The 27,358-nt window shown below is 39.0% G+C and overlaps 1 protein-coding gene across 1 annotated transcript in view; it reads left to right on the plus strand.

The window, feature by feature from the left end:
• Positions 1 to 27,358, plus strand: part of Spta1 (spectrin alpha, erythrocytic 1) — an 86,953-nt gene that overhangs the window by 44,398 nt on the left and 15,197 nt on the right. The window contains exons 22-40 of the mRNA XM_052201226.1: positions 616 to 767; positions 1,878 to 2,064; positions 2,869 to 2,970; positions 8,423 to 8,514; positions 9,002 to 9,146; positions 9,725 to 9,906; positions 10,256 to 10,355; positions 10,460 to 10,657; positions 11,851 to 11,994; positions 13,911 to 14,014; positions 14,304 to 14,466; positions 14,655 to 14,786; positions 15,177 to 15,314; positions 15,502 to 15,606; positions 16,562 to 16,770; positions 18,657 to 18,777; positions 19,337 to 19,458; positions 21,808 to 21,940; positions 27,094 to 27,192. Coding sequence (XP_052057186.1) covers positions 616 to 767; positions 1,878 to 2,064; positions 2,869 to 2,970; positions 8,423 to 8,514; positions 9,002 to 9,146; positions 9,725 to 9,906; positions 10,256 to 10,355; positions 10,460 to 10,657; positions 11,851 to 11,994; positions 13,911 to 14,014; positions 14,304 to 14,466; positions 14,655 to 14,786; positions 15,177 to 15,314; positions 15,502 to 15,606; positions 16,562 to 16,770; positions 18,657 to 18,777; positions 19,337 to 19,458; positions 21,808 to 21,940; positions 27,094 to 27,192 — 2,628 coding nt within the window. The remainder of the gene's footprint in view (positions 1 to 615; positions 768 to 1,877; positions 2,065 to 2,868; positions 2,971 to 8,422; positions 8,515 to 9,001; positions 9,147 to 9,724; positions 9,907 to 10,255; positions 10,356 to 10,459; positions 10,658 to 11,850; positions 11,995 to 13,910; positions 14,015 to 14,303; positions 14,467 to 14,654; positions 14,787 to 15,176; positions 15,315 to 15,501; positions 15,607 to 16,561; positions 16,771 to 18,656; positions 18,778 to 19,336; positions 19,459 to 21,807; positions 21,941 to 27,093; positions 27,193 to 27,358) is intronic.

A 27,358-nucleotide genomic window follows, 5' to 3' on the forward strand; every position in this document is an offset into this window, starting at 1 on the left:
AAAGTTAATGGAATTTTATAGTATTTTTCCTTATGAAAATATTTTAATATGTAATTGATCTCCAAAAGTGCTAAGAGAAGAACTTTGATCTTGTTACTCTTCTTAAAGTAACATGAATACTTTAGGAAGGCAAGATGTTTTCTTATCCAAAAAAAAAAAAAAGGCAAGAAAAAAAAATCTAAGTGAAGTCCTGCCTCCTCTTTGGATCACAATTTACAGCATTTTTCGCTAAGGAACTGGACCTCGGAGTGATTAATGTGCTAGCACTGAAAGAATTTACATTAATGAATCCAGGGAGATTGATAGGCGTTAGTGCCACGCCCAAGAAGGCCAGATGATGCCTCACTAGCTTTTGAGCTCTGCCCCATCTGACTTCAGATATCAAATTAGTTAATTTCAGGAGCTGACTGCAGGGTCTGATATTCATTATTAATCTTTCACTGATAAGGCAATTATGCAGCACCAGTGAGTGATGCTTAGTTACCTCTTATCAACAAACTGTTGCTGTTCCTGTTCCTGTCCCTGTTCCCAAAAACTGTTGTGAGAACTGAAGCTTCTAGGCCTTATGGCTTTTTGAAGGATTAATGAAGGAGTAGGGATTCTGTCCTTCCTTAGGACTGGTGGAAGGTTGAAGCCGATGATCACCAGGGCTTTGTGCCAGCGGTCTATGTCAGGAAACTGGCCTACGATGAACTACCAGGGTTCCCACAGCAACGACGAGAGGAGCCAGTCAACATCCCTCAGCTCCAGCAGCAGGTCGAGACCCTGTAAGTTTGCAGGATGGAAGCCCCGATAGAGGGTGGCCAGATATTCCACCTTGCTTTCTGCTCATGGTCCTGCATCTTTCAGTTTAGAGATGTAAATTCACACGTTTTAATCTTCACACATTAGTCCATATATGAAGAAAAGCAACCTCAGGGACATTGTTTCAGTGTCAGACCCTGTATGGGAGGCACGTCTTTTGACTTCTTGGTTAGCTTTCTTCAAAGTCTGCAGACATCCATAAGAATGCTGTATTTTGTTTTGAACCTAGCTGGCATGTAAAATTTCACTCTTCTACCACAAAAAGTAATTAAATGAGTCATTCTTTTCATCCACTGATACTATAAAGAAACTTAACTAAAGTATAATTACATACTTTCTTTTCTTTCTTTGCCCCTACAATTCATCCCTCTACATCTCCCTGCTCTCCCATCCCCTTCTGTCTCTCTCTCTCTCTCTCTCTCTCTCTCTCTCTCTAATTGATGATTTGTTTTCTTTGATTTTAGATAGATAGATAAGTAGATAGATGATAGAAAGAAGATAAATAAATGCATGAACATACACATAAAACTTCCTTAATCTATCTTGTTTTGTGTGTATGTCTTTATTGCTGACTACTTTGCATTGTGTGGCCAACAGGAGACTTTCCCTTGGAGGAGACGAATTCTCCCTCTCACAGAAATCATAAGTTCCTGTAGTTCTTTATCTAAAGATGTGACTTCAAGAGATTTTTCCCTTTCTGTGTTAGCATGTCTGTTGATACCGGCATTGTTTATTGTCTTATTTAGGGAGCTATTTCTAGGAGGCACAGATAAGGGTTTCTGGTCTCCTTGCTCTTACAGTCTTTCTGCCCCTTCTTCCAGAATGTTCCCTGAGCCTTAGGTACAGGTGACCCTTCGGTTTTTAAATACAATGTTCTCCATCTCTCTGCTTTTATTGTCTATCTTATCCCCACTTTCTTCTCCTTCTCTTTTACTGATCTCATTTTGATTTACTCTTTATTTCATTTTCCCCCACTTCCTTCTCTTGTTTTCTCACCCAGCATCTATGGTCTTATGCATTCTCTGTTTTCTCAGCCATTATTTTCCAGTTTTGTCTTTAATTACTCCACTCAGGTACCACTCCCTCTTAGATCGAGCAGAGGAACGCAGACGCCGCTTGCTGCAGCGTTACAATGAGTTTCTGCTGGCCTATGAGGCAGGAGACATGTTGGAGTGGATCCAAGAGAAAAAGACAGAAAACACTGGGGTGGAACTGGATGATGTTTGGGAACTACAGAAGAAGTTTGACGAGTTCCAGAGGGTACGTGAGAGGACTTTGCTTAGATGTCATTTTAGAGGTGTTTATCTTAGATTTGTCAAATATTTTCCCTTGTTTCAAGACACTCATAGTTAATATCCCCATGGCTGTTAATAACTGGGCGGCAGTGACTTCAGAAACTAGTCAACTTAACTTTTCATCTCCAGCCCCGACTCTCCAAAATCTGCTAGGGAGTGCAGGGACCACCAAGATTCTTTAACACTTAATCTGTGACATACTGTATTGCTGAATCCCAGACGGAGATGGAGTATCACAGGACTTATGTGGGCTTAAAAATGAAGCAACAGTTGATGTGGGGATAAAATTGACCTGATTTCCCAGCCAGAAAATTACTTTTAACCTCCTGACAACACTTTCATCATGTTTTCTCCATCATTTTTACTGTATTGTATCAAGTAGCAGGAAGTATATATTTGTTTCTTCCCATCTTTGTCTTTTCTCATTCTCTATGTGGAGATGTCATATGTATTGACATGTACCATATTTGAAGTATGAAGTATTCTACTAGTATAAATTAACACATGGAAAATAATTTAAGGAATTATTTGAGATGATTATGCTTAAGACTGCAGATGAATAATGCTTCTGGCAAGTTTTGAATGGCTGCTTAGTATAGAGTCCATAAGGGCACAGTGTAGTGGCCAATGAGAGGGCAGCATGGGCACCACAAATGATATAGATTATTTGTCTTAATAACATTTAACAAAATGTGCACCCAGGTTTCAGGCAGGTATGGAATGTCTAGGGAAAAGACTTACACTGCTTTGGATAAATTATCTTATCCAGGATCTGAAGAGTAATGAGCCTCGACTAAAGGACATCAATAAAGTGGCTGATGAACTGCTCTACGAAGAGCTCCTAACCCCAGAAGGAGCTCACATACGACAGGTAATCACCTGCTCCCTCTTTTCCTCCTCAATGCCAGGCTGGGCTGTGGAGTCCTCATTCCACATTAGTCAATTCAGCTTCCTATTGCAAAGGTCAGAATGCGAGGGCAGTGTGAACTAGTTTTAAAATAGGCCAATGACAGCAGGCCAAATTGTCCAGCCATTTTCGTTGTTTCAGAGATGTAGTAATAATTATTAGAGATCCCAGCCTGGGGCTTCTTCCCTCCTTAGACCATTTATGTTCACAGATGAAAGACAGACGCACACAGCCTTTTTAAATGGCCTTAGGCAGCACAACAGCTGAGCAGCTGCCTTCCCCCCCACGATGTTTGAATGTACTTTTCTAGCGATAACCGCAAGTTATCATTTACTACCTACTATGTTCCTTCTGGACTGCTCTTAACTGCAATTGGTCAGCCCACATGACCACGTTCTCACGGCTCGGCTAGCCCATGGCAGCTCTCCTTCTCCCTTCTGCATGTTCTCCTTTTATTCCGCAGCAGCAGCTTTTCTTCTTTCCTTCTGGTGCTCTCTCCAGCAAGCCTGCAAAGCCTCAGCCCAAGCTGTATCTCTTCTGCCTGGTTATTGGCTGCTAGCTTCTTTATTCACCAGTCAGAATTAACTTGGGGGCGGGGTCCTAGGGGCTACATGCAGACTCCAGATCTTGTGGGCCAGCACTTAGCATTACAACAGACAGTAAAAGGCAAAACCTCAACAGAGAGAACTTTATTGAAGCAGAGTTACATTAGCGGCATTTGTCAAGTGTCTTGTGTGTTCTTCCACAAAGTTTGGGAGGATGAGACAATAAATTCATATTTGACTTCAAAAATCAGATTTAGAATGCTTTACCAATGATCCATTGGTAAGGAACCTGTTAACCAAATTATGAAGACCCAAGTTTAAATCCCCTAAGCACCAAAGAACATGTTTTTAGTACCAACACTAGGAGAGGATGAGTGAACACAGGAGGCTCCCAAGAGCTTGCTTGTCCAGCTACTCTAGACAAAGTGATGAACTCTGGGCTCAGAGAAAGACATATTCTCAAAAAACCAAGTGAGAGAGTGGCTGAAAAAAAGACTCCTGACAGCAAGCCATGGCCTGCAAATGTATATGTATGCATATATATGTGTACATGTATACTCATATGCACACATTCACATGCAACACATATGATATACACAAATCTAAAAAGGAAGTTTAGAAAATACTGCACTGAACATCAAGAAAATTAGGTTTAGGTCTTGGCTTTACCCTTTCTATGTGTTCTTTGAAAAATTTGCGTAATTTATAAGGACCTTGGTGATTGGATAAAACAATCTTGAAATTACCTTTCAATTTGCATTTGTGTTCTGTCAAATGGATCATAAAATTCCTACCTACAGGCCTTGCCCAAAATTAGGTAACTTATATTGAAATTTTAAACTATACAATTTAACCTAACTGACATCCAATGCAAACTCACCTACCTCTAATGGCCCCTCAGTAGAAATGCAATGCTCAGATCGAGAACACAGAGATAGTACACACAAGAGACTGATGATGATGATGATGATGGGAAGAGACTGATAAAGTACTAGAAGAGACTGGTTTTGATATAATGACTAATGACTAATGACTAATGACTCTCCTATCTCATTTGTAGAGATGATGGGTATGTATTTCTTCCCCAGAATTGTGTCTAAAGCCATTACAGTTCCATTACAGATCTAATGAGCATTTATTGCAAATCCAGTCTTTTTTTTTTTTTTGGTTGGGTAACAAGTTATATAAGTTTATTTATAATGTATAAGTTATCTGTGTCTGAAGATGGCAGAATTAAAACAAACAATTTCTTTGGTTGGTGAGAAACACTCAAGAGATTCTGGGAAAGAACCTTTGAAGCCATCACAGCCTTTGATGCCTTTTGTACTCTCTTACTTCTGGCCTGATGCTTCCAGGAGAAGATTCCTCATTACACTGGGCATGTCCTTTTTTTTTTTATTCGATGTATTTTTATTTACATTTCAAATGATTTCCCCTTTTCTAGCCCCCTACTCCCTGTAAGTCCCACAAGCCCCCTTCCCTCCCCCTGTTCTCCCACCCACCCCTTCCCACTTCTCTGTTCTGGTCTTGCCCTATACTGCTTCACTGAGTCTTTCCAGAACCAGGGGCCACTCCTCCGTTCTTCTTGTACATCATTTGATGTGTGGATTATGTTTTGGGTATTCCAATTTTCTAGGCTAATATCCACTTATAAATGAGTGCATACCATGATTAATCTTTTGAGACTGGGTTACCTCACTTAGTATGATGTTCTCCAGCTCCATCCATTTGTCTAAGAATTTCATGAATTCATTGTTTCTAATGGCTAAATAGTACTCCATTGTGTAGATATACCACATTTTTTGCATCCATTCTTCCGTTGAGGGATACCTGTATTCTTTCCAGGTTCTGGCTATTATAAATAGGGCTGCTATGAACATAGTGGAGCATGTATCCTTATTACCTGCTGGGGAATCCTCTGGGTATATGCCCAGGAGTGGTATAGCAGAATCCTCTGGAAGGGACGTGCCCAGTTTTCTGAGGAACCGCCAGACTGATTTTCAGAGTGGTTGTACTAATTTGCAACCCCACCAGCAATGGGGGAGTGTTCCTCTTTCTCCACATCCTTGCCAACACGTGCTGTCTCCTGAGATTTTAATCTTAGCCATTCTGACTGGTGTAAGGTGAAATATCAGGATTGTTTCGATTTGCATTTCCCTAATGACTAATGAAGTTGAGCATTTTTTAAGATGCTTCTCAGCCATCCGAAGTTCTTCAAGTGAAAATTTTTTGTTTAGCTCTGTACCCCATTTTTAATAGGGTTATTTGGCTTTCTGGGGTCTTACTTCTTGAGTTCTTTGTATCTATTGGATATTAGCCCTCTAACCAATATCATGCAGTTTTTAACACTATTACTCTGTAGTATTGCTTGATGTCAGGGATACTGATTCCCCCAGAATTTCTTTTGTTGTTGAGAATAGTTTTAGATATCCTGGGTATTTTGTTATTCCAGATGAATTTGAGAATTTCTCTTTCTAACTCTATGAAGAACTGAGTTGGGATTTTGATGGGTATTGCGTTGAATCTGTATATTGCTTTTGGCAAAATAGCCATTTTAACTCTATTAATCCTGCCAATCCATGAGCATGGTAGATTTTTCCATTTTCTGAGATCTTCTTCCAATTCCTTCTTCAGAGTCTTGAAGTTTTTGTCATACAGATCTTTCACTTGTTTGGTCAGAGTCACACCAAGGTACTTTATACTGTTTGTGGCTATTGTGAAGGGGGTCATTTCCCTAATTTCTTTCTCAGCCTGCTTATCTTTTGAGTATAGGAAGGCTACTGATTTGCTTGAGTTGATTTTATAACCTGCCACTTTGCTGAAGTTGTTTATTAACTGTAGGAGTTCTCTAGTGGAGTTTTTTGGGTCACTTAGGTAGACTATCATATCATCTGCAAATAGTGATAGTTTGACTTCTTCCTTTCTAATTTGTATCCCTTTGACCTCCTTATGTTGTCTAATTGCCCGAGCTAGTACCTCAAGTACAATATTGAAAAGATAAGGAGAGAGGGGGCAGCCATGTCTAGTCCCTGATTTTAGTGGGATTGCTTCAAGTTTCTCTCCATTTAGTTTGATGTTGGCTACCGGTTTGCTGTATATTGCTTTTACTATGTTTAGGTATGGGTCTTGAATTCCTGTTCTTTCCAAGACTTTCAAGACTCCATGAAAGGAGGCTAAATTTTATCAAATGCTTTTTCAGCATCCAATGAAATGACCATGTGGTTTTTTTCTTTGAGTTTGTTTATGTAGTGGATTGTATTGATGGATTTCCGTATATTGAACCATCCCTGCATCCCTGGGATAAAGCCTACTTGATCATGGTGGATGGTCGTTTTTATGTGTTCTTGGATTCGGTTGGCAAGAATTTTATTGCGTATTTTTGCATCAATGTTCATAAGGGAAACTGTTCTGAAGTTCTTTTTTGTTGGATCTTTGTGTGGTTTTGCTATCAGCATAATTGTGGCTTTGTAGAAGGAGTTGGGTAGTGTTCCTTCTGTTTCTATTTTGTGGAATAGTTTAAAGAGTATTGGTGTTAGGTCTCTTCTTTGAAGGTCTGATAGAATTCTGCACTAAAACCATCTTGTCCTGTGCTTTTTTTGGTTGGAAGACTTTCTATGACGCCTTGTATTTTTTTAGGGGTTATGGGACTGTTTAGATGATCTATTTGGTCCTGATTTAATTTTGGTATTTGGTATCTGTCTAGCAAATTGTCCATTTCCTCCAGATTCTCCAGTTGTGTTGAGTATAGGCTTTTGTAGTAGGATCTAATGATTTTTTGAATTTCCTCAGTTTCTGTTGTTATATCTCTCTTTTCATTTCTAAGTTTGTTAATCTGAATACTGTCTCTGTGCCCTTTGGTCAGTCTGGCTAAGGGTTTATCTATTTTGTTGATTTTCTCAAAGAGCCAGCTCCTGGATTCATTGATTCTTTGTATGGTTCTCTTAGTTTCTAAGAGACTGGATTTGCTGCAAGGGCACCCTTGATTTCAGCCCTGAGTTTGATGATTTCCTGTCTTCTACTCCTCCTGGTGTGAATTAGCTTGTTTTTGTTCCAGAGCTTTCACGTGTGCCATTAAGCTGCTAGTGTATGCTCTCTCCATTTTCTTTTTGGAGTCACTCAGGGCTATGAGTTTTCCTCTTAGCACTGCTTTCATGTGTCCCAAAGATTTGGGTATGTTGCGCCTTCATTTTCATTAAATTCTAAAAAGTCTCTGATTTCTTTCTTTATTTCTTTTTTGGCCAAGATGTCATTGAGTAGAGTATTGTTCAGCCTCCATGTGTGTGTGGGCTTTCTGTTGTTTTTGTTGCTATTGAAGACCACTCTTACTCCATAGTGATCTGATAGGAAGCATGGGATTAGTTTGATCTTCTTATATTTGTTGAGGTCTGTCTTGTGACCAATTATATAGCCAGTTTTGGAGAAGGTAACATGAAGTGCTGAGAAAAAGGTATATTCTTTTGCTTTAGGGTGAAATGTTCTATAAATATCAGTCAAATCCAATCGGTCCAAAACTTCAATTAGTGTCACTGTGTCCTGTTTAGTTTCTGTTTTCCTGATCAGTCCATTGAGGATAGTGGAGTGTTGAAGTTACCCACAATTATTGTGTTAGGTGCAATGTGTGCTTTGAGCTTTAGTAAGGTTTCTTTTATGAATGAGGGTGCTCTTGCAGCAAATCCAGTCTTGTAGTCTTGGTTGCCATAAGCCAATGAGGATGACTTCACTTCCTCTTTCTTTTGGTTGTATTCATGGAATTGGAAATAGAAGAAATAGTTTAAGAATACTGTATTTATCCCCTATAGGAAGCAATGCACTGAAAGTCCACTAGCTCTGTTGGATTTAGAATAATAAATCCATGTGTCTACTTCTTTTAGGAGTTGAATACCCGCTGGAATTCCTTGAAGAGGCTGGCAGATGAACAATATCAGCTGCTCAGCAGTGCACATGCTGTTGAGATGTTTCACAGGTAAGCGCCTTAGCACTTAGATGGTACGGCTCTGCTGGAGCCCCCTCAAAGAGCCCTTAAGTCTAATCACTATGGAGAACCATAGCAGATGGTAAATAGCCCTCTTCCTGAAAAGAAGTTAATTTACTAATAGACCACATTATTTTTTCAGCAAAATTTTCCTCACTTGACACATTGTTCACATTGACACATCTACTCCAAGATAACCAAATTCAGTTTCCAATTAAGCCTAACACATAATTTGTAGTTTAGATATGATTCTATAATAGGGAATCAAATTTAAAGTATGAATTGGGCTTATGTTATTACGTTTGAGAAACAGAAGGTAAATGACAACAGCTGTGCCTCTAAACTAAAGGTACCTAAATGCCCATATATCACAAATGATGGCGATGATGTTGAAAAGGGTGGTGGCAGTGATTCCCCTGTGAGCCACCCTTCTGAAGCACTTTATTATTCCTATATTCTTAACTCTATTGTGTTCCAGAGAAGCAGATGATGTCAAGGAACAGATTGATAAGAAATGCCGGGCTCTCAATGCTGCTGACCCTGGCTCTGACCTGCTCAGTGTCCAGGCCCTCCAGAGGCAGCATGAAGTCTTTGAGAGAGACATCATCCCCCTGGGAGAAAAGGTAAGACACATGTTTTCAATCTTTTCCAACACTTTTTCAATCTTTTTGGCTATAGCAATGTGCCTTTCTTTGGTTCTCTTGGGGAATCTATTATTCCTATATCCTTTATTTTAAAAAATCTTCCATTATACTAATTTTTGTACTCTCTCCCTAACAATAAAACAATAAAATATCATGCCCAGTGACCACTGACACAGGAAAATCTATATTGAACTTTTACTATCTAAATGAATACTTTATATCTTTTCCCTCTTTAGATAATGTCAAGTGAATAGACTAGCAGCCAATTGTGGAAGCCAAGGTCTAGAAGAAATGACTATACATACACAGAAGAGTCAGACTATGTCTATATATTAAGAAGGACTTCCTCAGTGAGCAATTAAATAAGATTATTTCTACCTCAAAGTCCCAAAGGAAAGACTAAAGCATTCCGAATATGTTAGATAGAACCTGAAGCTAGGCATCCTCATGCAGAGCATATTTACTCATCCCCTCTTGCTTATAGCTTTTAAAAAAAACAAACAAATAAAAACAGCAAAGGCAATTTTATGGTTATCAGCATGCTTGTGTTTGCCTAGGTGACTACACTGGGGGAGACAGCTGAGCGTCTCTGTGAATCACATCCGGATGCCACTGAGGACCTACAGAAGCAGCGAACAGAGCTGAATGAGGCCTGGGCTGTACTACAAGGTCTTACAAATGATCGAAAGGAGAGTCTGAATGAAGCCCTTAAATTCTTCCTTTTCCTTAGCAAGGCCAGGTAAAGCTCAGAAGGCTGACATTCACCAAGCAGAATTGGGAGTTTCTATTCATTGCCCTGTGTAGAGTCCCTTGGAGAGTCCTAGGTACAAGTGCTATTTACTGTTGGGGTTATAAAGACCTCATTATGTCCATTAAGGCACAGAAAATGCACCCTTAACATTTCAAGCCAAAACTACTGATGCTTTAAGGAATGCAAGGTAAGTAAGCCAACTAAGAAAGCTTCTATTAAGTACATATTATACACAAGGTGTTATCAGGAGTTCAGGGGATGGGGTTTTCTTTCTGCTGGTGAGGTAGAAAAGAGTATATGGATAACCATGTTTGATCCTAGTGTATTTGCTTCTCAGTGATCTAGAGAATTGGATCAAAGCCATTGGTGGTGTAATATCATCACCTGAGCTGGCTGAGGACCTAACTGGCACAGAGATCTTGCTGGAGCGTCACCAGGTACAGCTACAAGCTCCACAGCCACTGACCAGTGATGTAAAACTCCCTTCTCAATTCAGAAGCTTTGACAGTATTTACTCGCCCCTCTCTTACTTTCCCCGTAGGAACATTATGATGACATGAAAAGAGAGGACCCCACCTTCCAGGCCTTAGAAGACTATGGTACAGAACTTATAGACAGCGGCCACTGTAACAGCCATGAAATTGAAAATACTCTCCAAGATATTAAATTAAAGAGAGACAATTTGGAAAAGGGTTGGGAAAACCGCAAGAAGATGCTAGACCAGTGCTTAGAACTGCAGGTATAACAGCTTCTTGAGGGTTGGGGGTTAGCCTCAGTTACTTGAGTGTGTGTGGTTTTATTTAGTTATTGAGAGCATTCACTGTATTAGACTGTGTGAGCTGTAAACAACAGTGTCTTGGGATTGCCTGGTACTGGACTCTGAGTTATAGACTGAGCACCCTTGTGCTCTGTGATCTTGTTCCTGTTAAAAGAGACACTAAGTGGCACTGAAGTGGCTCAGTGGGCAAAGAAATTTGCTGAAAAAAATGTGTGATGACCTGCGTTTCATCCCAGAACCCATGTAGAGAAGAGAACCACCTCCACAAAATTTTCCATTTACTTTCACATGCACACCATAGATCTCTCACATACCCTCTCTTGGCATACTACTAAAAATATAATGATGTTTTAAAAATTAAAAGGTTTTTAAAAGGAGAGAGCAAAACAAGATTGTGATCAGTCTTGTGCATGAATGGGATTATTGTCATTACTTATAATTAAATAATTAACTGAAGGATTAGTTTTCATTAATAATAGCAGTGTGCAGGTCATAGTATTATGAATATAATTAGAATGTGTCTCTTACTATAAGAAATACAGATCATTCTAATATAGGAGATGTTTACTAACAGAATAGAATGTATGAATGCTTTAAGGATAAAGAAGGAGTGATCACAGTGTCTGAGAGATGAATATGGATATAGCACACAAATTCTATGGTTAATATTTTATGAAGTTTTAAAGAAGAAACCTGCTGAAAATCTGACACATCTGTAACATCAGATCTTAGATCAGTACTTCATGGTTATCTTTAGCTGCATGCTGAGTTTGTTGCCGTCACATGCTAGCAACATATGCTAGACAAGACTCTGTCAAGTTGAGAGAAAGATACAGAGAGAGAGAGAGAGAGAGAGAGAGAGAGAGAGAGAGAGAGAGAGAGAGAGAGAGAACGAGTTAGTATCTATTAGATGTACCATATAGAGACAGTATCTTCACATTTACTATTGCTTATAAAATACATGGTATGATTGAAGGAAAAAGTAAAATGACAGTGTACTTGAGATTCATGATAAGAATGCTTTGTGAGAGAATATAACAGCCCTGGCAAGATGTTTTGTGTCATCACCAATGAGGAGGGGTAAGATCATTTCCTTGACCCATCTAGAATTACCAACTGCCTGCCTCTGACTTCAATTACCCACTCCCTTATAGTTGTTCCGAGGAAAGTGTGAACAGGTCGAGAGCTGGATGGTGGCACGTGAGAATTCCCTGAGGTCAGACGACAGGGATCATTTAAACAGTCTGCAGGCTTTGATGAAGAAGCGGGATGATTTGGACAAAGCAATTGCTGCCCAGGTAATAATAGATGTAAAACTTACAATAACTACTAGTAACAATACAGAGTCTCTACCACCCTTACCTAGTTTTCTGATTTTTTAAGGCATTTTAACTCTCATTTGCTTCTCATTATTTGTTGTGTTCTTAGCATATGTTAATTATACATAATAATGATTTTTTTAATTTTTTTTATTCGATATAATTTATTTACATTTCAAATGATTTCCCCTTTTCTAGCCCCCCACTCCCCGAAAGTCCCGTAAGCCCCCTTCTCTTCCCCTGTCCTCCCTCCCACCCCTTCCCACTTCCCCGTTCTGGTTTTGCCGAATACTGCTTCACTGAGTCTTTCCAGAACCAGGGGCCACTCCTCCTTTCTTCTTGTACCTCATTTGATGTGTGGATTATGTTTTGGGAATTCCAGTTTTCTAGGTTAATATCCACTTATTAGTGAGTGCATACCATGATTTTTTATGACGCTTCCATGTATGTATAGTGTTTTGAGCAGATTCATCTTCTGTGACACAGCCTTGACCTCTTCTTACACCTCCATTTATCTCCTTTTTTCTTTCAGTTACCTCTGACCAATTCTACTGTCATGTCCTTTTCCTTTTCATTTTTAATGGTCCTTAAATTTGCTAGGTTGTTGACAGGAACATGGTGTACACTTCTTTGCTGGTAGAAGAGCCCCTTACCAGTAGCTATACCTCAAAGGCAAATACCTCTCCTCCACCCATATAGGTGCATACCAATCCTTAGGGAGGGTTGGGACTCCTTCAGCACCATCTGAGGCTCAGAAAGACAAACACAAATGTCTTTTCTCATATTAGGACCCTTGTGTTTGTATGGAAGTGAATATAATATTGAGCCAGAAAAATAGATAATGGTCTATCAGAGAGGGAAGAAAGATCTTTTAGACACATGTAGTTAATATGTGATGTGAAAGTAAAGCAGGAATATTGGTCATGGAAAGAGTTAAAGGCATGGAGAAGGTTCAGGGATATAGGAAGAGAAAGGAATGCAGGAAGTGCTCAACCTAAACTAAACATGAGTAAAAAAGTCATAGAAAAACTTAACACCACAAGTGAATCAAAAGATAAAGTTAAACAGTTTGAACAGATGCACCCTGTGTGGGTAGATGTTGTTGCTCCCAGAAGCCAAAGGCTATTAATATCCAAAGGCAATATTGGGACAGAAAGAGGTGGTTGACAAATTACATAGAGACATTCAACTTTCTCATATTAAGACCTCCATTATTTTTTAATATTTTATTTTCTAAATTCTTTTTTATATTCCAAATGCTTTCCCTTTCCTGGTTCCCCTCTCCCCATTTGTCCCATAAGCCCTCTTCTCTCCACCCATTCTCCAGTCACCTCCCTCCTTTTTCTCTGTCCTGGTACTTTCCTACAATGCTGGATCAAGCCTTTCCAGGATCAGGGCCCTCTCCTTACTTCTTTTTTTTTTATTCGATATATTTTTTGTTTACATTTCAAATGATTTCCCCTTTTCTGGCCCCCCCACTCCCCAAAAGTCCCATAAGCCCCCTTCACTCCCCCTGTTCTCCCACCCACCCCTTCCCACTTCCCTGTTCTGGTTTTGCCCTATACTGCTACACTGAGTCTTTCCAGAACAAGGAAGACCTCCATTATAATAAAAACAATTTTTAGGACTAAATGTGTCCTATCCTTACTATCTAGTTTAACATCTTACAAAATAAAGAATTTACTTTTACAATAGCCATGAGAAATGTTTGTTCTATAGGAAGTTAATACCAACCCAGGATAGTAGATGTTCCTCTGTGTGCTGGGCATTTACTTTTTGGTTCTGGTTCTGTCATCTCAAGCTACAATACATATGTTTATCTTTAGGGCGGAGCCTAGAATATATGAAAGATCTAACCATGAGTCATCTGTGTTCTTTCATTTCCTCTTATCCAGGAAGGGAAGATTGCTGACCTAGAGAACGTTGCAACAAGGCTCATAGACAATGACCACTATGCCAAGGAAGAGATTGCTGCTCGCCTCCAACGTGTGCTAGACAGGTCAGGCATGCAAAGTCCCCTCTCTGCATCAGAATCATGATAGGAACGTACCTCTAAATCCTTGTCCTTTTGACATGTATTTCTTAGGAGACCTTCTGCTATAGATTTAAAGAATTAAAAACATGAAGGATACTTTATGAATTATTTTACTTAACCATTGTGTTGTATGTCTGAGGAGAGTAAGAGCCTTTGAATGGCAAAGGGCCAGGTTGGGAGATGGAAAATATCATGTATGTAGGATGAAAGCAAAGGGGTGCTGGGTAGAAGATGATCTGACTTCATCCTTTAGGTGGAAGGCTCTCAAAGAACAGCTGCTTGCTGAACTGGGAAAGCTAGGAGACTATGCTGACCTCAAACAGTTCTATCATGACCTCGAGGAGCTGGGGGAATGGATCAATGAGATGTTGCCCATAGCCTGTGATGAATCTTACAAAGATCCCACTAATATCCAGGCAAGTTCAAAATAGAAATCTTAGAAAATTTCACTAATCTCATTGTTGGTTGAGTGGTCACCCTGATACTGAACACTCCTTGTAGGTGTTGTATTAGTGTCATTGTGGGTGGGTGTGAAGGGTGGTTCTTTTAGTCTAATCATGCTTCTCTAGATGATGAGATGATATGCCTTTTGCTTTGCCTTCAGAGGAAATATCTGAAACATCAAGCCTTTGAAAATGAAGTCAATGGTCGTGCTGAGCAGGTGGATGGGGTCATCAACCTTGGGAAGTCCCTGATTGAGCGCAGAGTGTGTGATGGGGATGAAGAGAAGATGCAGGTACAGTCTGTGCTTAAGATAAGTTTGGCCTCCAGAGGCATGTGAAGAGAAATCCCCCATTCTTTCGATATTTTGTGGGTAGAAATAGGGCCACACACTCATCTCCTGGACTTCTACAACTACGCTTCTGTCTTAAACGAGTCTGTTTAAGACATCTTTTCGGTCAAGAACCTTCTGGCATTCAGGTACCAGTAATTAACTGTAACCCTGGTTTTCAAATGTTTCCCTTCTCCTTACACCTGCTGTTTTGCCAGACTCAGCATGACTACTTTGAGATATATGGCATTCAAGTCCCACCACTTCACTTAGGTCAACACCCTCCCCTAATATCCCTTCAAGTTCTTCTAAAACAAATAAGACCATAATGAGTTCTCACTTTCTTGGAGCTAGGAGCAAGTGGACAAGTTACAGGAGAACTGGGATTATCTCCTAGAGAGAACAGCTGACAAAGGGCAGAAGCTCAACGAGGCCAGCCGGCAGCAAAGGTTCAACACAAGCATCCGGGACTTTGAGTTCTGGCTTTCAGAGGTAACTGTGCCTGACAATGGTGGGAGCATAAGACTTAGTAAATGCCTGTTAAGTGATTTAAGTTTATATGTCAATGGTTTTCTTGACCCTTTTTGGTAAACATCTGGGTGGAGATGCTGCATCTCACTCTCCTGACATGTAGTTTTCACTTAGAATCTTTCTATCTATCCTGTTTCTCTGTCCCCAGGCAGAAGGCTTGTTAGCCATGAAGGATCAGGCCAGGGACTTAACTTCGGCAGGAAACCTACTTAAGAAGCATCAGCTATTGGAAGCAGAGATGTTGGCACGAGAGGTAAGAAGTAGTGGACTTTCATTCCTCTGTGTAGGGTAGAAATACTTGTGATCTCGTATTTTAGGAGAATACTTGATACTACAGCCTTGAGGTCGTTGACCAGCAGTCATTTTAGCCAGGTCAACTTCAGGAGCCATTGTGACAGTAACTGCTAATTTCCACTGAAGCAAAGGCTATAAGACTCTGGGAAGTGGATCCTGAAAGTTATCTTAGTTATAATTTTACACATGCATAAACACTACTTTATGAAACTATAAAATTAAGTTGATCTTTGAAAAAAAAGAGACATTAGCATTATAAAGGAAAGAAAAAATTAAATTAGATGAGGGAATGCAATAAGTTTGAAGCATATAGTAAGTTCATCTGTAGTTCCTGTGGAAGAGTCCAGTAGAAACCTAACAGGGGACAGTAACAAATTTCTGACAGTACTATTAATTCCATATCAAATAATCATATAAAGTTAGTTTTACTTGGTAATATTGATACACATTAAAAGGTAAAATGCTAAAGGTTTTCTGGGTGTGACATGTCAGAACTTTGTAATATTACCCTTTATATATGTATTTGGCTGCGGTCAGCATAAGAATGATATACAATAAGGTAGCAATGGTTTTGATCAGTTAGTAAGTATCAAGTGCAGTGCTGTGAAGACAGTTATGTGTAAGACAAAATATTATTCTAATTGGTGAGAGTAGGCAAACACTAGAGAACATAGAAAGAGGGTGGGTTACCTAGGAATAAATAGGATCTGGAGTAATATTGGCATGATGTCTATATTACTGATACACCTCTTATGAAACCGCATTTGTGTAGGACACATAGTCATGTATATCAGTCAGTTTCTTCAACAGCAATCTATTGAAACTACTCAAGGAAATAGACTTACTACTGACTGACGTCTGAGGTCTACATAGCACCATATTCCTCCATTCACTAAAGACATTGGATTTTCTAGGACCCTCTCAAAGCTCTGAATGATCTGGCTAAGGAGCTGATCTCCAGTGGAACTTTCAACATTGATCAGATAGAAGAGAAAATGAATGGTGTCAATGAGCGCTTCAAAAATGTCCAGAGCTTGGCAGCTGCACACCATGAGAAACTGAAAGAGACTTATGCCTTGTTCCAGTTCTTCCAAGACCTGGATGATGAGGAAGCCTGGATAGCGTATGTATCACCAGCTTACTGGGAAAATCACCAAACAGATTCAATACATGCTGGAGTCAATTTGTAATTGATTTTTATGCTGATAATACTTTTAAACCTCTGCTTCGGCAGAAAGTATGCATTGGTTTCTTTTCACCTTAAATGGATACAGGCAGGAAACCAAGTGCAGAGGGAGATAGGAGGGAAGTTTCACCCACATCCTGGGAATAAAATTCAAACACTGCCAGGCAGTGGTGGCGCACGCCTGTAATCCCAGCACTCTGGGAGGCAGAGGCAGGTGGATTTCTGAGTTAGAGGCCAGCCTGGTCTACAGAGTGAGTTCCAGGACAGCCAGGGCTATACAGAGAAACCCTGTCTCAAAAAAGCCAAATCCAAAAAAACAAACAAACAAACAAACAAAAACCAACAACAACAAAAAACAAAAAATATTCAAACACCATACACATATTTTAAAAAATAGTCCATTGAATTATAGTACATGGAAAGCTGATCCTGTGCAACTAATGCAGGGGACTATGGCATGGTCATTATTATTTCCCAAAATAAAGCATGATGTATTTTTTATTTATGTGCATATGAGCATGTCTGTATATATGTGTCTTTACATGTGAGTGCCCATGGAGGCCAGAAGAGAACATACGGTCTCCCAGAGCTAGAGTTGCAGATTGTTGTGGAGTCTCCTAATATGGATGTTAGGAATCAAATTGCAATCTTCTGCAAGAGAAGCAAGTGCCCTTAACCACAGATCCACCTCTCCAGCCCCCAGCCATTACTCTTTCTATACTTGCTGCATAATGTGTGACTGTAGGCAGTCCAGTATCTGTCAGAGTTTCAATGTTGACCCCATCCTTTTAAATATTGCTGGGAAATCCTTAAAAAAGCAGTAGTTTTTCGTTTTTTCATAGTTACGTTGTTCCTTTTGTTTCTCAGATGCCAAACTGCAGATGCTTACAAGTAGCACATAAATTAGAAGGAGGCATGTTTTATAAGGTGTCAAATAGGACCTTTCAGTAGTCATAAAATACCATAACCTTTTGGTGCTCAAAATTTTCATGTAGCTTGTAATGCTAAAGATCAAACTCAAGACTTTGCACAAGCTAGACAAGTTTTCTACTACTAAACCATATCCCCAGACATTGTTTTTGATATTAATAACAAAATAATGAAATTCATATAATTTTCATAGTTTTTAAAAAGGAAATATTAATACATGTTCTGGAGAAGAAAGAAAGAATGGGAAGACTGTTGCTGCTATATACATGCTGGACATTGGTACCTTATTTTAATTTTTGTTGACATAAATCAAGTTTTCTAAAATTCTCTTTCACTTCTTATCTTTTCGTTGTTGGCTTCTCAATCAGTAAGGGGTTTGTTACTGTTATAAAACATCCTGACCTAAACAACTTGGGGAGGAAAAGATTTATTTCAACTTATAGTTCAACAGCATAGTCTTTTGCTGAGGGAAGACAGGGCAGGAACTGAAACAGGTGAGAAACCTGGTGGTAGGAGCTGATGGCAAAGGCTATGGGGAAGTGCTGTTTGCTGACTTGTTCCTCATGGTCCACAGTGAACTGAGTCATCCTACAACAATCATCAATTAAGTAAATGCACCCACAGGCTTGCCCACAGGTCAATCCTGGGGGGAGCATTTTCTCAGTTGAGTTTCCCTCTTTCCAATAACTCTAGTTTATATCAAGTTGACATTAAATTAGTCAGCACAGCCCCAAAGATTATCAGAAGCTACCAGCTCTCATCTCACTATGCACACACATAGAAAGCTAGTTCATTTTATATATATATATATATATATATATATATATATATATATATATATATATATATATATATAAAACCTCTAATTTTCCCACTTTCTTCCTGGGTCCCAGAGAGAAGTTGTTACAAGTGAGCTCCCAGGACTATGGGAGGGATCTTCAGAGTGTTCAGAACTTACTGAAGAAACACAAACGCCTAGAGGGGGAGCTGGTGGCACATGAACCTGCTGTCCAGGTAAGGTATTGAATGCCAGATGTAAAGGAACAGAAATCACCTAAAAGCAGTTTTCACATCATAGATAAATCAATACCGTAAAAAGCAGAAACAGTGTTCAGAGATAGCTACTGTTCATACAGTTCATGGCAATTCTTCCCATGCCCATTGTGTGCCCTCTGAATAGGAGGTTCCAGTGGGGAGTCCCAACATCTTTCCTAGAAGGATTAATTCTGACAGTGATGGACAGTCATTAACAAATTATATGTGAGTTCAGATTCCTGGAAAAGATAACTCTGGGTCTGAAAAGGCAGTACAATCCCCTGTGACCATGAATAATCAATAAAGAAGAACAAAGGGGGTATCCTACTAGGTTTTGGGGATGTTTGTCAAAAGTATTTGGGAAAGCTTAGCATGGTAATTATTAGTATAGCTTTCTTTATATTCCCAGTCTCCAGGGACCACCTCAAGTCCCCAAAGCTCATAAATAATCTGACATTAAGAAAGACTTTTATCCTCTGCCATGGGTTATGACTGACTGAGAGGATAAGATTGTAGAATGATATAATTTGTTCTTCAGAATGTGCTGGATACAGCAGAAAGCCTGAGAGACAAAGCTGCCGTAGGGAAAGAGGAGATCCAGGAGCGGCTGGCTCAGTTTGTCCAACATTGGGAAAAGCTCAAAGAGTTGGCAAAGACCCGGTGAGTTGGTCAACAGAAATCTCACTAAAGCTCCTGCTTTTGGAACATTAGGCTGGTGTTCAGGGGGGTGGGACAGGGGCAATGCTTCTGTGTCAGCTCAGCATGGACTAAAGACCCTGACTATCATTTCCAACTTATTAATTCCCATGCAAACACCAAGTTCTTCATGAAGCTTTCTCCAATTGGCCATAGACAGACTGTTCTTTCTGGGAAATCAGAGAAAATTTACCAGGACTGGAGAGATGATTCAGCAATTAAGAACACTTAATGCTCTTGTAAACAACTCGAGTTCAGGTCCAAGTGCCCAGAATGGGTGCCTGATCACCACCTCTAATTCTAAAATTCTAATTAATTCTAATTAATTCTAATTCTAATTCTAATTCTAATTCTAATTCTAATTCTAGGGGAGCAGAGCCATTTACTGCCCTCCACAGGCACCAGCATACTCATGGTAGACATTCCTACTGTCTTAGTTAGGATTTCTAGTCCTCTCATAAAACAGCAAGACCAACAGCAATTTGGAGTGGAAAGAGTTCATTGTGGCTTACATTACTACATCACAGTCCATTACTAAGGAAAGCCCAAATAGGAACTCAAACAAGGCAGGAACCTAGAGGCAGGAGCTGATGTAGAGTCCATGGACTCTAGCTGCTTCCTAGCTGGCTCCCCATGGCTTACTCAGCCCTTTTATAGCACCTTGGACCACCAGCCCAGAGGTGGCACTCAGGCATAGAAACACACCAACAAATTAACAATAAATATATTTGAAAAGCAATTATTATTATTATTATTATTGAATTTCAGTGCTTTCAGCACAAAAGAGGAAAGGTAGTGCTTGACCTAGGCAGCCACTGCCTCACTATGGAGACTACAAGCCTCAGACTTTTGTTTGGGTGGGATTTCCTTCCTTAACCACTTTCAATGCTATTTCATGATAAACTTTGATGACACAAGCCTCTTGGGTGTCACAGAAAATCAGCAATACTGACCAATAGGCAAATAAATTGTTGTCTTCCCTTGCTAAACTGTGGCTGTCCTGAGAACCAGTGGTTTGCCGAGGTGGAATTATGCCACAATTTACCTGTTCGTTTCTATTCCTTTTTTGTATTTTTTAATTTTTTTTTTAATTTTCTGTATTCTTTGTTTACATTCTGAATGCTTTCCCCTTTCCCGGTTCTCCCCTCCCCATCAGTCTCATAAGCCCTCTTCCCTCTGCCCATTTCCCAATCACCCCCCTCCCATTTCTCTGTCCTGGTACTCCCCTACAATGCTAGATCAAGTCTTTTCAGAACCAGGGCCCTCTCCTTCCCTATTCTTGGGTGTCATTTCATATGCTAATTGTGTCTTGAGAATTCAGATCTTCTGGGCTAATTAATATCCATTTATCAGTGATTTCATTCCATGTGTATTCTTTTGTGATTGGGTTACCTCACTTAGGATGATATTTTCCAGTTCCAACCATTTGCCTAAGAATTTCATGAATTCATTGTTTTTATATGATGAGTAGTAAATATGCCATATTATCTGTATCCATTCCTCCATTGAGGGACATCTGGGTTCTTTCCAGCTTCTGGCTATTATAAATAAGGCTGCTATGAACATAGTGGAGCATGTGTCCTTATTGCATGCCAGGGAATCCTCTGGGTATATGCCCAGGAGTGGTGTAGCTGGATCCTCCGGAAGTGTCATGCCCAGTTTTCTGAGGAACCGCCAGACTGATTTCCAGAGTGGTTGCACCATCTTGCAATCCCACCAGCAGTGGAGGAGTTTTCCTCTTTCTCTGCATCCTCACCAACACCTGCTGTCTCCTGAGTTTTTAATCTTAGCCATTCGGACTAGTGTGTGGTGAAATCTCAGGGTTGTTTTGGTTTGCATTTCCCTAATCCTTAATGATGTTGAACATTTCTTAAGGTGCTTCTCAGCCATCCGAATTTGTTCAGGTGAAAATTCTTTGTTTAGCTCTGTACCCCATTTTTTAATAGGGTTATTTGGTTCTCTGGAGTCTAACTTGAGTTCTTTGTATATATTGGATATTAGCCCTCTGTTGGTAAAGATCCTTTCCCAAATTGTTGGTTGCTCTTTTGTCCTTTTGACAGTGTCCTTTGCCTTACAGAAACATTGTAATTTTATGAGGTCTCATTTGTCAATTCTTGATCTTAGAGCATAAGCTATTGATGTTCTGGTGTTCTGTTCAGGAACTTTTCCCCTGTGCCCATGTCCTCAAGGTTCTTCCCCAGTTTCTTTTCTATTAGTTTCAGTGTGGTGGGTTTTATGTGGCAGTCCTTGATCCACTTGCAGTTGAGCTTAGTACAAGTTTCTATTCCTATTGTGCTAACTGCCTCATTACAGAGGGGTGCATTTGGAGGAGTCTCTTCAGTATCTGCAATTCATGGAGAATGCAGAGGAAGAAGAAGCATGGTTGAGTGAAAAGGATGCTCTGGTCAGCCGAGGGGATTCTGGAGATACACTGGCTGCTACTCAGGTAAAGACAAGGCAAGATGAGTCAAATGTGTCATTGCTGTCCTTTTGACCTTTTCTTCAGAATGAGGTTGTTTTCATTTGTAAAATTTGAACCTATCTCCTGGGTTAGATAATTACGAATTGCTTCTGTTCATTTTAAGTATGAGAAAGCAAGATCAAGTCATAGCACTGGAAGTGAAAACAGAATTCAAGCTTAACCCATGAGCTACCTGAATCAAAGACATCACGGTGAAAGGCCTTTCCTCATAGGTCTGAGTCCTTACAGGGCATATATTTTCTAAAGATTCTCTCAAGTATTAATCTTCCATTAGTTTTAAAAAATAATACTCACTTGTTTGGATTTGGTTACACTTTCCAAAATATATGAGTGTAGAGAAAGCAGACTTTAGCATGCCTATTAACAGAACAGTTCCACATTTAGGGATAGCCTTTTAAATTATCATTATTAAGTTTTTTAAATAAAGAAATTAGCAAATTCTGTATGTGATCTGTAGTTAATGTACATTTTGGCAACTGTGAAGAAACCCTTTAGATTCTGATGATTTGGAGTCTATTTCACAGCCTTATATACAGAGATTTTGCTAAGAGTTCTATTTGGAGGTGAATAACTTCTATATTAGGTCTTATAGGAGGACCTAGATTTGCAGGAAAACATTTAGAGTCACAGACCCAAAGAAAGTAATAAATAAGGAGGATCCAGGGAGAATGAGTGGAAATTATTTTATAATGTGCTCTTGTAGAAGGTCTAGAATTTTAATGTTCTATATCAAATAGTCTCTAAGGCTTCTCCTTTCAAAAATTAAGCTTAATTAATTAACTATGAATTAATTATTTTTGTTTTGGGGTTTTGTACTGCAGAGATTCAATTTGCAACAGTGGCTGGTCCCAAACTCATGTTAGTCTTTTTAACTTAAGTCTCCCAAGTGCTTAGAGCCTAACCATGCACTGTCAAAACCTTATATTTTGACTATTTTTATGTGACCAAAGACTCACATGATGCAGAGATCCTATGTATCATTACAAAATATCTTCTACCGTGTATAAGTAAAAACAGCTACAGTACAGTATCATAATATTTACATCTTTGAGATCGCCATCTGTACTAGCTGGTATTGTGTGCCAACTTGACACAGGCTGGAGTTATCACAGAAAAAGGAGTTTCAGGTGAGGAATTGTCAATATGAGATCCAGCTGTAAGGGATATTCTCAATTAGTGATCAAGAGAGAAGGGCCCCTTGTGGGTGGTACCATCTCTTGGCTGGTAGTCTTGGGTTCTGTAAGAAAACAAACTGAACAAGCCAGGGAAAGCAAGCCAGTTAAGTAACATCCCTCCATGGCCTCTACATCAGCTTCTGCTTCCTGACCTGCTTGAGTTCCAGTACTGACTTCCTTTGATAATTAACAGTAATGTGGAAAGTGTAAGCTGAATAAACCCTTTCCTCCCCAACTTGCTTCTTGGTCATGATGTTTGTGCAGGAATAGAAACCCTGACTCAGATACCATCCCAAGGGTCTCACTTTCCGTTTCTCTTCTATAACTGTTCATTTCTCTGCTATGACCAGTCCTACTTCTTTCAACCTCAAACTGCTATTCTTTTTACTCCAACATAATATATTTTACTGATTATATATTTCAAATAATATATAATAAATCAATAGTTAACATTATCTTAAATGGAAAATAACTGAAAGCAATTCCATTATTCACAGTAACGAGAAACGGCTGGAAACACTTGACTGAGAAATACAGGAAGATAAGGGAAGTAAAAAAAAAATACAAACAAGATATTAAATTATCCTTATTTGCATATGAAGTGATATAGCAAATCCAAAAATAGCTCCTGAAAACATCGAAAAACTATCAACAATGTTAACAAAGTGTCAGTGTGTAAATCAGCTTAGAAAAATCTGTAATCTTTCTCTAAATCCAACACAAAATACACTGAGAAAGAGATAACGGATGCACTCGAATTTACAACAGTATTAAAAACAATAAAATATCTTGAAATACATTTAACCTTGGAGGTGAAAGACCTCTATATTGAAATCTTCAAATCTCTAAAGAAAGAGATTTAGAGAGACAGTATGGAAATATATCTTGTGTTCATGGCTCCATAGAATTAATATTTTGAGAATGATTAACCTAACAATGTTATTTACATATTCAATTTAATCCCATGAAATACTGACAATTCTTCACAGAAAAATATAATCCTAAAAGTCATACAGATAAAGAAAAAACACAAGATACCCAAAACAGTTACAAGCAAAAATAATACTACTGGAATGTTTGCTATCACTTACTTAGATGATTAACAACTGACGCAGACCTTGTGGTGGTGGTCGGTCATAACAGAACCAGTTCCTAGGTCCGTGAGAGAAGATCAGTGGAATTGCCAGTGCACTAACATTTCTATTCTTTTGTTTAATTAAAAATGAGGAACTTCAAACTGCTATTCTTGCTGTTTGATTTTTGCACCTAGATTTTAATGGTTAACCCATCTCTCCAACATTCAAACTGATATTCATAACTTTTAATCTGCTCTCTTCACAAATATATAGGTGATAGGTAGATGGTTGATAGATGTATAGATGACAGAGAGACAGACAGACAAACAGGTAGAAATATATACCTCTCTCATGTTAAAATTAAAAAAAAAAAGTAGGGTCTGTCCCTTACCAGGAATGTACTCTATCCCAGCTATATTCCAAAACATTATATATTTTTGAGATTGGTTCTTATGGAGTTGCCCAAGTTAGCCTTACGTTTACTCTGTTACCCAAGGCAGGCCTTCAACATGTAACCCTCTTACCTCATCTTCCCAAGTAGCTGGAACTACTCATGACACTAGGCCTGAACCTTTTTTACATTTCAATTAGTTTTTCATTTCAAGAATGCCTTTGGCATTATGGTTCACACCTGTAATCCCAGTACTTGACAAACTGAGGTTGGATAATTATTATGAATTCAAACCTGTCTTAGGCTCAGTGGGTTGGTGATTTGAAACAGCAACAACAAAAGAATGGTCCTATAGGTAGAAGAGTCACTGTTCTAAAACAGCAAAAGAATGAATGTGAAAACACAGAAATGTTTGTAACTTTTGAACAAGTTTGGTTTTTCATCCAGCCTACTTAGTCATTAATTCAGGCTGTTAATATTTGAGAAAGTTAATTCCTTTTTATTCTTGAGTGGTATTAAGATAGGAAGCTTAACCAGTCACCTTGGTTGTTTATACTCTGTGTCTATTTTGAAAAGAGTTATTGTAAATACACTTGTACAGTTTTTTTGTGCACATGTAAGTAAGTATTTCTCTGGGACAAATACTCAGCAGTTGGATTGCCAGACTATGTCAATGTTAGCATCTGTTTATTTTTGCAGTAACAATAAATTAAGCTAATCTGTTTTCTAGCAGGTTAATCATTTAACACTCTTAACACCAGTGCATAAAGAATGCAGTTTCTCCACATGCACACTAGAACTATGTGCTGTCATTCTTTTTACTTTATTCCAGTCAATGGACAATGATAGCATGCTGTGAATTTTAATGCCCATTTCCTTAATGATATTTGCTTTCATTACCCATCTGAACCCCCCCATCGTATTCCCCTCCTCCGCTAATCCCCTCCCTCAATTGTCTGACTGGCGTTCCCCTATTCTGGGGAATCTAGCCTTCACAGGACCAATGGCCTGTCCTCTCACTGATGTCTGAAATGGTCATTTTCTCCTACATATGTAGCTGCAGCTGTGGGCCCCTCCATGTGTACTCTTTGGTTGGTGGTATAGTCCCTGGGAACTCTGGGGGTACTGGTTGGTACATATTATTGTTCCTCCTGCAGGGCTGCAAACCTCTTCAGCTCCTTAGGTCCTTTCTCTAGCTGCTCCATTGGGGACCCCATGCTCAGTCTATTGTTTTTTTTTCTTAATTTTTAAGCAGTTTGGTAAGTGTTAGCCTTATTTATTTAAATGTTTGGTTAAATTAGACAATGAAACCATCTGGTCCAGGATCTGTTTTGTTGAAACTTTCTGATTTTTGTCTACTGATCATAGTTTGTGTTGGAGTCATTTCTTAGTGACTTACTCCTGGTAGGTTTACATGTCTAGGAATCCATCTATCTAGTCCATGTTGTGCATTTTATTATTATGTAATTGTTGGCAGTCATTTCCGGAGATTCTTTCTCTTTGGGTAGCATCAGGGATTTTTTTCCCAGTTATATTTTAGTTTTTACATATCTCACGAGGAAATAGAAGGTGAAAATGTTAAAGTTATTTCAAACAGCATACATGGTATGTACAGGCAATTCAAAGTTAACTAAAGCATTCAGTCTTACATGAATTCCCTTTCAAATTTCCATGGCAATTTTTTTTCCCAAAAAATGATAGAAAAGCCACAATGTATCCCACAGTATTTGAAAAGGAATGAGCATCTATTCTGATCTCATCTCCTATGTTGAAATTTATTTTCAAATGAGGATGTAGAAAAGGCATAAACATTGTGTTGGTTGATTGAGTTTCTATGCTATATAAGAAGAATAAGTATTAATATATGATCAGAGGTAAAGAGTGATAGAGGTGGTAATGGAGATAGTACGAGCTAGTATAAATATTTTTGAAGAAATCTCAAATGAAGACAGAAGCAATGCTCAGGCTCCATTCTCATTTCTCTTCCCATCTTGTAAGTTGCACAAACAGCCTTTCTTTAAAGAAAACAATCTAAAATAAAGGTTTGCATTAAGATCCTATCTTGTCCTTCACTCCTGTGTTTAGGAACAGCTCTTAGTTTAGGATAATTTTAATACTTAATCTTGTCTCAAAGATGGAGTGTTTTGAGGAATTGCATGAATCTGGGTGCTGAGACACTCTTACATTTCACTTCTAATAATTTGATTCCAGAATAAAAGGAGACCAGTTCTTAGGGCCACATAAGATACAGAGAAACAGTATCCACATTCCCGTCACTCTTTCCAGTGAGATCACCCTGTTTGACAGGAAAGAATTTTTAATAGGAACTTGGTAGGGGTGTTACAGAGGATGTGCACCCGTATCCTCCACTACTAGGGCTGAACCAACCCTGTTGAATAACACGATGTGAGCGTGCATGTGAATGGAGGTTGATGATTCTTGAACATTCTGTTCTTTGCTGATTTGATCATGCAGAGTCTGCTAAAGAAGCATGAAGCTTTGGAGAATGACTTTGCTGTGCACAGAAACCGGGTACAAGATGTTTGTGCACAAGGAGAAGACATTCTTAGTAAGGTGAGTTCTGGAGGAGTTTGTGTTCTTTTCTGCAAGTGATTGGCCCAAGCACAGAAATAAGAACAGTGATGAAATTATCTATAGAAAGTCATTAAATAGATTTATATAGAGGTTATTTTGATACAGAATCCCACTATGTAGCTCTTGGATGGCTTAGAACTTCCTG

This window comes from Apodemus sylvaticus, chromosome 12 (genome assembly GCF_947179515.1).
Source record: "Apodemus sylvaticus chromosome 12, mApoSyl1.1, whole genome shotgun sequence".
In the NCBI taxonomy this organism is placed as follows: domain Eukaryota; kingdom Metazoa; phylum Chordata; class Mammalia; order Rodentia; family Muridae; genus Apodemus; species Apodemus sylvaticus.